This window comes from Montipora foliosa, chromosome 11 (genome assembly GCF_036669935.1).
Source record: "Montipora foliosa isolate CH-2021 chromosome 11, ASM3666993v2, whole genome shotgun sequence".
NCBI classification, from domain to species: domain Eukaryota; kingdom Metazoa; phylum Cnidaria; class Anthozoa; order Scleractinia; family Acroporidae; genus Montipora; species Montipora foliosa.
Window position 1 is genome coordinate 20,744,147 of NC_090879.1, and position 11,684 is coordinate 20,755,830.

The 11,684-nt window shown below is 37.4% G+C and overlaps 1 protein-coding gene across 2 annotated transcripts in view; it reads right to left on the reverse strand.

The window, feature by feature from the left end:
- The window catches only part of LOC137974643 (ubiquitin-protein ligase E3B-like), a 26,117-nt gene extending 16,178 nt beyond the window's left edge, over positions 1-9,939 (reverse strand). Inside the window, exons 1-14 of one of the 2 annotated variants that reach the window (XM_068821560.1) lie at positions 9,721-9,939; positions 8,912-8,961; positions 7,030-7,079; positions 6,232-6,296; positions 6,062-6,124; positions 4,771-4,875; positions 4,573-4,620; positions 4,180-4,231; positions 3,902-3,987; positions 3,451-3,533; positions 1,720-1,825; positions 1,457-1,577; positions 1,312-1,346; positions 788-817 (exon numbers count right to left, since the gene is read on the reverse strand). In XM_068821560.1, coding sequence (XP_068677661.1) covers positions 788-817; positions 1,312-1,346; positions 1,457-1,577; positions 1,720-1,825; positions 3,451-3,533; positions 3,902-3,987; positions 4,180-4,231; positions 4,573-4,620; positions 4,771-4,875; positions 6,062-6,124; positions 6,232-6,296; positions 7,030-7,079; positions 8,912-8,961; positions 9,721-9,834 — 1,008 coding nt within the window. In that variant the 5' untranslated portion in view covers positions 9,835-9,939. Of the gene's footprint in view, positions 1-787; positions 818-1,311; positions 1,347-1,456; positions 1,578-1,719; positions 1,826-3,450; positions 3,534-3,901; positions 3,988-4,179; positions 4,232-4,572; positions 4,621-4,770; positions 4,876-6,061; positions 6,125-6,231; positions 6,297-7,029; positions 7,080-8,911; positions 8,962-9,720 lie in introns of those variants that run through there. The other variant, XM_068821561.1, reaches the window with a different exon arrangement.
- Between the last annotated feature and the right edge of the window lie 1,745 nt (positions 9,940-11,684).

Below are 11,684 nucleotides of genomic sequence, written 5' to 3' on the forward strand. Positions count from 1 at the left end.
ATGAGCCTAACAGCCTATCAAAACACCGATAAAACGTCGCGTGTATGAGCTTTATATCCTGATAAAACAATCCTCGTTAGTATTCTTTATATAAAGAATACTAATAAGGCATGGCTTGTTTTTCTTGTATGCTAATATTCACCTCTCACAATTTGAACCATTGTTTTGAGTCCACAGGGCCACGCTCTTTGTGGAATGTTTTTTAAGCCGTTCAAAAACCTTGCAGCACGTGTCTTACCGGGTCTAAAATCACTGGGCTATGCCTCATGTTTTTAAACCCTGATAAAACACTGCTGCTCATTTTTTAAACACTACTTAACAATATTAGGTAATTTTTACATTAAATGTTGTAAGTAAAACACCACACAAGGAAAAAATAAAGTAAAAAATGGCGCACCTTCCTCTTTAACGGTACAGACACATTAATGCATTCACCCCTAAGCCGGCCTAAACCGGCCATACTTAGTATTTTACTCTGTTTAATGCCAGACGATTTTAAATACTTGTCAATGGGGAACCCCCAGGAGTCAATGGGTTAATGACTAAAAAAGGCTGCAGCTTAAGTATTGAGCTGAAGAAATACCAATGTGAATGGATGGACTTGACATTATTCTTACTTTACAAGCATGGTGCGTTGCATCACCTCTGGATACTGGTTGAATAAATGCAAACCATTTATACAAGCACCTTTCCTCTCAAGTAAGCTACATGTGCACTAGAAAAAAACATCAGCTTCTGTCTTTCAAGCTATTTTTGTGTACCTATCAGTCAGTTACAGTATACTTACAACAAAATCTGGAAGTGTCTGCTTGAAAACCTATCAGAAAGTAATGTTTAATGTAAAACACTGGGTTAAGCATGATATCATTAAAATCTCGTGATAAATAAAGTGAAAAAAACATGGGCTGCAATATAAAGTATGCCTTGGATTTTCAATCTGCTCTACAGAAGCTTCTTTTCTTAATTTTATTAACTTATTGACCCCTGAGAGTGACACTTACATGTAGTAGGTTTTACTCTGTCTATAAATGCCAGATGATTTTGCTCTCCCCCCTCATTCCAAGAAATTCCTACCCCTCCACCCACCTAACGTTGTCTCTGCAAAAGGCCTGTGACACCATGCTTTGCAACATTGATTGGTCAACGTTAGGATTTACCTAGTTTACCTGAAAGTGTCTCAACATTTTATTGTGGACGGTTGTTTAATTAAGAGTAACATTTGTATACTGAATAATGTGCTTAATTTACATAACTGTATAACAACAATAAATTTTTGAATGACATATCGACATTTGCAAAAAGTAAACAGACCTCTTCTTCCAGTTGAGACAGCTCCAACACATTGGCTGTGAATAATTAAGAATAACCTTATAAATAACATTTGCCATGTCACAGTACTTTTCACAAAATACATTCCTGTGTATTGTTGACTTAATGGCACAATGTCAAAGCTCACCTAAGAGACACAGAGAGTAACTACATTCCAGTGAATTCAAAACAATTCTACTACATTGCTCCTCCTGAAGAAATGACAAAACCCTCTGATAGATGCCATGAGTTTTTAGTGGTTTGAAACCCTGTTTAAATACAGAACAAAAGAAATTAAAACAATGACATTCTGAGGCAGTCCAGAACAATGACACCTGTGAAGAGAAAATGTGAGGAATGGAAGATGCACAAGTCACATAATGATGGTAAACCTGAAACATTGATACTCACATCAGGAGCTTTTGTTGAAAGATGCAAAATGAGTCCCGGAACTGAAAGTATATTCAGTACATACAAACTGCAGAGATTGTCAGAAAACTTGCTGAGAATTAGTGGCCTAGGCAAAATATCAATAACCACAAAAAAATAACAATCAATTCAAGGAGCCAAGCAGAGTTTGCACTAAAACTGACATGCAGTCAACAGGAAAGGTATTACTGGTACTGAGAATTCCTTGTGACCTCCTTGGTGGCTGTCTATTAAGACAACTGAAGATACATGCCATCTCTCCAGGCACGTTCTCACAAAAATTGTCTGAAATGTCATCTGTCTTCTTGCCCAAACCCACCGGAAAGGTGCCCACCACGCCCCTTCCAGGCAGGTTTAGATGAGAAGATGGATGACATTTCAGGCTATTGCAAAAAGTTCACAGACATGTTTGCTGTGATAACTGAGACTGACTGTTTAAATGATGACTATCTAATAATGGAAGGCATCTAGGGAATCAAACAAATTTAGCTATGCAATTTAGCTTGGTCATAGACTGCAAGCAGTCGCTCCTTTGCTGAAAATTCTGCAAAGAATGCAACACAACCGATCCAACAAGGCGATATTCAAGTGGCAAAGCCGCAAGTAGCACTCACACATTGCCACGTTCTATCAGTTGTTTTGCATTCTCAGCTGGTTTTTCAGCAAAAGAGAGACTGCTTGCACTGTAGTAACTGTGATATTATCATCATCATGTGAGACATTTATGCAGCACTTAATTGCATTAGTGTGACCATTAATGGAAACTATTATCAACTTTTTTCAGTATTACAGATAGGATTCACAGAAAGACTAAAGGACCGCAACAACCAGAACTCCATGCCCTTCTTTTTTCAAAAAGTGTGTGGTTTCTATAACCCATTGACTCCCAAACAACCCATCATCAAGGAGTAAAATCGTCTGGCATTAGACAGAGTAAAAATTATCAATCTCACTCCTAGGAGTCAATGGGCCTTAATTAATCACACAGCGGCCATGTTGTCAGTCCCAAGGAATTGAAAACTTTTGTTTTGCCCTGGCAATGAAACTCGTTCCCAAACATTTCAACTTGAGACTCGGGGAATTAAATAGATCGATTGTCTATGGCCAATATGGCTGCCACACGAATAAGGCCCATGGGATAAGTTCCCATACGAGAGACCAATGACTTGCCCTCCTATCCATAGACTTAAGAAGTCTATACCTACTCTCACCAACGGTATTCTGATGCTCAAACAAATGGCCTAGTGACAGCCAATTAAAATTTATGCAGGACTATATCAAAATTCCCAAAAGGTCAAAAAATAGAGAAAGGACATGGCTAAAAAATGCTGAGCTAGTAAGTCTGAGAAGTCATTACAAATCCTCAAGCCAAAAGTCCTGAAACTAAATCTAGTCCTTGGCTCTCAGGGCTCTCAGTGGTTTCAATAAGTACCAACAGCCGACAAAAAAAGCATTGGCTTATTTCCACTCAGAGAAGCCAGCTACTTTTTATTTTTTACTTTATTGTTTCCAACTTAAGATTAAAATTCATTTTGACAATGACAAAATCGATTACTCTACTCAAACCAGCTGACAAGTTCACACTCTTATTGAAACCCCTTGGCTCTGTATCAGACTTTCAAACAGTGCAGATACAGAGATCTTTCAAAAGACTATGAAAAGTGCTCATTTACAATGTAATTTTAAAAGATATGATATTCTGTGAGGCTTTACCGGAGGGATAAAGTGATCACTGCCATAAAGGAAGCAGACTTCAGTGAAGGTTCATGGCATGCAAGACCAGACATCAATAAATCCTTCAAGCAAGAGCAAACAAAAAAGATTTGTATTTTAGCTTCATAGCAACTTAATTGTCAGTAGTAAAGCATGATTTTAAATGTTTCCAGGGTGACATCAACCCTTGACTGTTGGCATTTTCTCAAAGTTTCTCTTTTTTTCGAGCCTAGTCCTTATTAGTCTTTCATATCAAGATAGAAGTGTGAACAATATTTGGTACAGTTCCTTCAAAAACTATGGTGTCCACTTTGCTTCGCCCTTTCTGGTGGTGCAAGTCGTGAAATCAGTCATCATTAACTTTTATTTCACTAATCTCCCAGTTTGAAAACAATGTCACCCATTTAACTTTACACTAACAGGGTCTCCACAGTGGCCTTTTGTCCAATACCTTTAATGAAGGGTAGAGTCCTTTAGTATTCAGATATCCCAGAACATTGGCACAGAGTTGTTGCAAGCTTGGTCGTAATGCTTCTCCTGAAACAGAAACATGCCACAGAAACAAAATTTAAGTAAATTATGATCATTTCCTTATGCCAGTAAATGACACATACACAGCAGTTTCACATTTGTGATCAACTAAATATTGCACAATGGATAACCCACAAGGACACAACAAAAACCAGACACTATTAAAGAACATCTTAAACCAAAGTGTTCATCATATACCTCCCTTAATGGTAAAAATCTTCCAGTTTGTGCAGTCAGTAAAAATAATGAGCTGCAAGAAAGCATAGACAAATCACAAAAGCTAATCAGATACAAATATTAAAATAATTGCAATGAGGGTAAGTCTAATATTTTTAGTGATACAATTCAATGCATTATTATGAACATTGGATTGGTTCAATTACACCAAAACGTTGAACCAGGGATTGCTCAAAACAACTCCATCTAGTGATCTGAACAGGACTCAACCCTCAACCCTCACCTTTAAATCTGGAAAACCAGATTTACAACGGTACCTAATACCCCATAGGTCCTCAAGGGCAAGCCATCTACATCTCCTAGAATCTAAAATTAGTAATAATTTGCAGAGAATAAATTAAATAATTTTCATACCATGTTCAAATATATGCTGATCTTTTTTGCTTCTGGGGAAACATTGGGCTGCAAAAGAATCAAGACTTAATTTACACAACACAAATAGAAGTCGTCAGAAGAGGTTAGCCTAAACCCTAACCCTAACCCTTGGAAGAAATATGGATAAAGAGTGAAACTTTTACAGTAGAGTGAAAAATAAATTGAATGCGGTAGTACCTTTAAATTACGGAGTAGTTTGCAGCAAATCAGTAGAGTATGCTTAAGCTGCTGTAGCCACAACAGGACAAGATCTTGTGACAGAACAATAGACACATAACATGCCTAATAAAAAAAAAACAAAAAAGCTGAGCACAATGATGTGGTGGAAACTCGTAACTTTTAATCTTTTTCTTGATGGATACACTGTGTCACCAAAAACAGACCTACAGCTGTAAGTAACTCTTCTCATTCATGAAATGGAACTGGGAATCTCAATTTCACTTCCTGTTGAACTACGCAAGGCATTTTTGGCCTTCTTCATATCCACTGTTCGACACTAAGGCTTGTCGTCTGTGGGAAAGTAAACCAACTCTAAGACTTCCCTGATTGGGAAATCAGAATTTTTGTTTGACTAATATTTTGTGGAACAATTTGATTTGCAACAAAGAAAGTGACTAGTAATATAACATAGTCACTGCAAACACAACATCTCTTTGCTGTCATTTATTTTTCTGTCAAAAGTATAATGGTACAACCTCAAAACAGATTGGAAGGAGAAACATGTTTGTAGCCGCCATCTTTCTCTGCGCGAAAAGAATGTTTGTTACAATCAAAGCCAGTTTTTGCATGGCCAAATATGCTTCGATACTTTGATATCGAACAAGTGCACAAGAAAATTCTACCTTCTGTAATGCAATTTCAACCAGCTTTAAAAAGCGTAAAAACGTACTAATCGGGACAAATGGCATTTAATTCAAAACCATCCTAACCTCATCGAGATATTTAAGGAATAAGCAATCTCCCTTGATCTCTTATCGCTTAAAGATAATTATGATTGTAAAAGTTAAACTGTGAAGGCTACTAGAACATCATGGACACACGATGGACATTTTTACAGGCCTCCTTTGAGTTTTAATGGGCAACAGGTCTTTAGAAAATGGGCAACCAAAAAAAAAAAACTGGTTGCCCTACATGTAAAGGGCAAATTAGTTTGAAAGTAAGCGTTGAACACTGACTTGTGTTACGAGAATGAGTAATTTGCCTGTTTTTTTTTTTAATTTTAATTGAAAAGGGAGTGTCAGGAGAAATGGTCCCTACTGACACTTTATCATTTCAAACTGATCTTCAGATTCCACATGAAAAAGTTCATCAACTAAATTAACGAAAAAAAATTTTCAATCATAATGAAACATAAATAAATCAACCAATCTAAGCGCTTTGAGCCCAACAGAACACAATCTAACATTGCATATAAATAAACAAGCAAACAAATCTGTTGGTGTATTGTTAGGGTTATTGGGACAGGTACCTTTAGGTCAGTCTGTGTTGGCTCCATGCTACTTAGAACAAGTCTACAGAATGATTCAAATCTCTGCAAAGGCAGTAGAAACATTAGTCATCTATGGTGCTGTTGAAAACAATTTGAGCAAAAGAAAAGAGCAGTAATGCAATTTCCATTTTATCATAAAATTGTGTCACCTTTCCATCCTCTTTAAACTGGAAAATGAAAAGAAATTTTCTCGCAAGGTGAAAGGTATCAATAGCTGCAAGAAAATGTTTCAATACTTCAGAGGAATTTAAAGACGTCAATTGTTCCTAGCAGGATGTCAAGGCCAAGCCCAACTTGGGGAATTAGTCAGTGTTGGTTGCTGGAATACTGTGCTGTAAAAAGCTAATATGGGGTAAATCTATATACTCTATATGTGACCCAAAAACAAACTACAATGATTTGTGCACATCTTTCATAAGTCACAATAATTATTTACCGTACTTGAATTCTTCAATAACCTTCATTTTACAGACAACCCTTTTGAATATGCAGCCTACAGAGGGCTTGATCTGGTATTAAACAGGGAGGAGCCAGGCTGATGAATTTCATCCGAGACTCTTTATGGGAGCTAAAAGATAAAGCTGCAAATGCCAGTAATATGACACTAACATCAGCTTGAATGGGGCTTGAGCCCAAGAAAGTGTTATTGCGCCAGTTGCTTGCTCTAACATCTGAGCTACATGTACATATATCAAGCCATCTGGAAGATGGTCACTTGTATGATATTGTATCCCGTAACAGGTGAATGCATGATAAAAAAATTAATATGTAGCCTTTCATTCATCTTTTGAAACTACTCCAGTTTCTTCACAACTGCAATGATCACTTTCACAGAGACCTACATTTCTCCACAGTTCATTAATTATATGAAAATTTCTTTATATTCTTTCTATCATTATGAAACTAATGTTGACAAAAAAATACATGTATAAACTTCAGAGTCAAACCTGAAGGCTTCTTGGTCACACTCTGTTCAATAAACCTGTCAAATTCACCTCTGTCAAAACAAATGAAAGGAAAACCGCTGACAAACTGGATGAGTTTGTTGTTGTATCTTCAGTCGGCCCTTCGCTCAGGGTCAGGGTAACAGAGGAGAAAGAGCTGCCTTTACAAATTCCTCTGCAAATGGTTAGATTTTCAAGCCTTCTCAGAAACAGATTATATACCATGTATCCAATCTCACGACTCTTGTTCATAACCTCTGTGGGATATTTTAAGAACACACACTATTTGTGAAGAGTAGAGCATGATTATTGAATTTCCCAGTTTTGTAGTTTGCCCTGTTCTTGCCAAAAAAGTGTGGCCAGCTTGGTAGTGATGTCTCAAGAAGGAAAATGATACTAAGGCACTGCCGCACAATAGTATGGGCACTTGCCTTGATGTTCAAGACCCATTTTGACCACCTCTTGACCCCTGGCTCAGCTTCTCAGATGCTCTTGTAAATAGCCAACTGGTTTGCCTCTTGCCAGTTAGGAGCTGTTGTTCCATTGTGATTGTTTCATTGGCCCTGAAAAGCCCCCTGGGAGAGTGGTCAAGAATGTATGTATAATTCATGTAGAAAATATGTATCCAGGGATGTGTGAGGCTAGTACATGTCAAGGGAACTTTGCCGAATGCTGGAACATGTCCATCTACACCTGCATGTTCCAGCACTCAGCAAAGTCCCTTTTTGACTTATTGCTGTTTCTGCTTAGGTGGCCTCATACACCATAAACCTTTTTAGAGACATCACTGCCCTTTTTTGCGTCTTTATGGACCTCGACTTAGTCTCGGGCCATAAACACGCTAAAAAAGAACTTGGCCAATATCCAGCTATCTTGACCTCATCCTTGGCCCAGCGGCCAAGCGGCCCGGTGGCCCGGCAGGCCCAAAGGCCCAGCAGCCCACAGCCCACGTCGGCCCAGTGGCCCAGTCAGGATTTTGCACAGTTTTTTTGTCCAGCGGTAAATCCACGTGAATGCACAGATCTGCATCAGGTTTGGGGCGTGCAAAATTGACAACAGTGAGTTTGAATTTGTTTACCATTTTAATAATCATTTCAATCCTTTTTTATCCTTTCTTTTGTTGCACATTGCTAAGTGAAAAACATTGTCATTCTCTGTTTATTATTCATTTTCTGTTTACAGAACCTGATAGAGAGGAAGTCCATTCTCAAACGATGTAAGTTATTTTCAAACCACAGTTTGAGATTGAAAATTTCATAAGCTAAATAATGAGGTATGTGATCTGCAAATTGTCAATGAGTTGCATTTGTCAGTTTATGAGGCAATCACATTCTTACTTTATAATCAGATGATCTTACTGTAATTCTGTGCAATGGCGGGCAACAATTATGAAAGCCGGTCGATTTGCATTTGCATGCTTTCTTTGTGTAGCTCTGAAACTTAAAAAAAAAGATTTGCAGTTCACATATCTCATTATTTATGATATTTTCATTTTCAAAGTATGGTTTGAAAATAACTTACATTGTTCGACAATGAAAGTCCTCTATTGTTATTGGTTTCTGTAAAGAGACGAATGAACATTGAATGAAAACGTTTTTAGCTGAACAACATGCAACAAACAGAACCAAGGATTCAAATGATTAAAGGGTAACAAATTCAAACTCAACGTCGTCCATTTTGCACACCCAAACCGCAGATCTGTGCATGTGCATGGATTTACCATTGGACAAAAAAACTGTGGCCGTTGCGGGCCATGGGCCGTGCCTGCTTTTAGCAAAACCCAGTTGGAGGATCAATGCATTATGGGTGCACCTAACATCTTTAAAGACATTCTAAGACTCTTGAACTAGATTTTAACATTAAAATAAAAACACTTAATCAATACCTTATATCAGCCCGTAGACGCGAAATACACAGGAACCTTCTGACCCATGCCTGAGAAAACAAGAATTCATGTCTTTAAGGACGGTGCCTACTATTGTTATTGCGCATAATTAAAGTTCTGTGCATCTCGAGATACTCGAGTTTCCTATCGGTGATGCTCACTAATACAGGGATATTTTTGCGCGGCTTAAAACTATCCGGAGAAAGTAGATCTTAGTAAGTAGTCTTGGTATCCAAAAGGAAAATTGGGGGTAACCATGCATTTTTGAGAGATAATTAAGCTTCAATTTATATAGTATATATTTTGGTAAAAATTGAGGCCAAAATTTTTTTGGGTTCACACACTCAAAAAAACCAGCGTCCCCCCCTTAGCTCAAGGTCAGGCTCTGCCACTGAGAACGCCACACATTGCTTTGTATTTTAATATTAATAATAATAATAATAATAATAATAATAATAATAATATTTAATATTTCTTAGGCGCAAATTAACATGTGAATATGATCAAATGATTAAAGATTTTTAAAAATATTATTCATCAATTATCTTTGAAAAATGCGTGGTTACCTCCAATTTTCTTTCTGGATTTCAATAACACTTGTTAAGATCTACATTTCCTGCATGTAGGCACCGTTGTTAATTAATCTTATAGCTTACAATAAATTCACGCACGTCATGCGATGTTTACCATGTCAAAGCTACAAAGACGTTTACGTCGACGCAAACAAAGACGTTTTAGAATAAACGATTTCTCGGAAGCGAGTATCACTGAATCCAAGTTTCAACAAGTTTCGATCATAACAAACTTACCTGTATGTAAATCGCAGCCTTCTCTCTCTCCTTTTCTTCTGCTCTTTGTTGACGAGCAGCCTGCACTTTACCCACAAAATTTTTATTTTTTTTAGTATCACTGTTACTAAACATTATGATCAAAACTGTTCCGTGTTACCTAACATTGATTCGCAAGAAAAAAATTATCTCCGCCATTTTTGGGTAGTGACAAGGTAGTGACCTGTTTCCACTTACAAGGACGATTGGCGCCTGGGAACTAACACAGAGCTCAAACCCTCCCTACCCCTCTGGGAACAAATATGGACAAAAACTGGCTGCGTTGTGAACGGTAATCTACTGAATATAGACAAACCGAGGCAGCTACAAAATAATTTTAACCTCCGCATTATTTCCTTTGGGAATCGGGAACCACCCCAGATTGAGCCATCGTTCGAATGAAGGCAGGTGTCGCGGAAAAAAAGCCCGGGAACCTGACTCATGCACTGCCAAGTATTCTTGTTATCACGGGTTTTTTTTTGTCTTCTTCCCCATTTTTCGTGCAAAACGTCGTTCACTTTTCGTTAACTCTACTTTCCTAATACGCTAGACTGATTTCTATCGTCAAAACTGAAAGCAAAGTATTTTCGGAGACGTTTTTGAAGACTGAAGTGTACAGAAGGACCGCTTTTATTTTGAAGTGAAATTATCTTCGTGGACAGGGACATTCAGTGGTATAAAGACCTACCAAATTACTTGGTATAAAGAATGCAAATTTACATTCTTACTTTGACAGTAAACAAAAGTAATTATCTGTGTAAAATGGAACGTCTGTTATAAAGCCCCGTCTATGAAGTCAGTTTTTATGTCATAACTTTTATTTGCTCATATAGACGAAGAAATTTGCCAATTTTTATGTAACAAATGAAATTAGCTGAAAAGCTCGCGTGTTAGCTTTCATGTAACAAACAAAAGTTGGCAAATACGAAAAGTTACTCCTGTAGACGACTCGAGGAAATGAAAACGGGACTGAATGCTTCGAAAAACAGAAACCCCGAAAGTAAGGACTGCCTTAAATAGATAAATTGCCATAGTTTTCTTTTGATGATATGTAAGCTTATGATGGATACTCTTGTAACTAAAAAAGAAATTTGGGGACATTGGTAATTTTTTTTTGGCGGGACTTAAACACCCTGTGCTATTTCTTTATATGTTGTTAAGTCTTTTATCTTGAAAGATTGCTTATCCTTTGTTTCAGTCAACTAGCTGAAAAACCTGAGCAGTTGGCCATGGACTAGTTGCAGCAAACTAAAGAAATACTAGAATATTAGACAAAAAAATTCTTGGAACGTGTTCTCCAGCTAAGCTTCTGTCACACAACTGAAGACGAAAGTTATGAGAAATCATACGTTTTATGCAGTTCTACATCAAGTTATTGTTCCCGGCCTAATTTGCTAAAGTTACAAAACTACTTTCGTCGATCCAACTAGGTCTTGGACTTACTATGTATCCTAAACCTATTAAAACTTAAGGTGGCTCAAACCAGTTTCAACACTTTTGAAGAGACCTTGATATTAAAAGTATTAACAATACAACACTTTATCACGTAACAGCAATGTTACGGTACCATGTGAGACATCAATTATTGCTGAACACAAGATGCATGTAAAAAGTTACCATGGCAACACAAAAGCCTCGCAAAAACACCCTATATTTTGGCTTTAGTTATTCATATCTGAAAAACGAACTCTCTGACCCCAATTTTCTATTGCAGAAAAGTGATCAGCAGGCAAAGATAAAACTCTCTCTAAAGTTTAAAAAAATTATGTGAAGTGGATTCAGTGCTACGTTAAGTTCTCAAATATTTAAGGTCATTGGGTCATGCTATGTCCTGTGACTTCTGAAAAGGGCGGGTGTGAACACATCGGACTTATTGATTGCTTATAGGAGTATTGTTGGATCTATCCTAGAATATACCGACCAAGTTTGGCAAAATATCCCTGAGT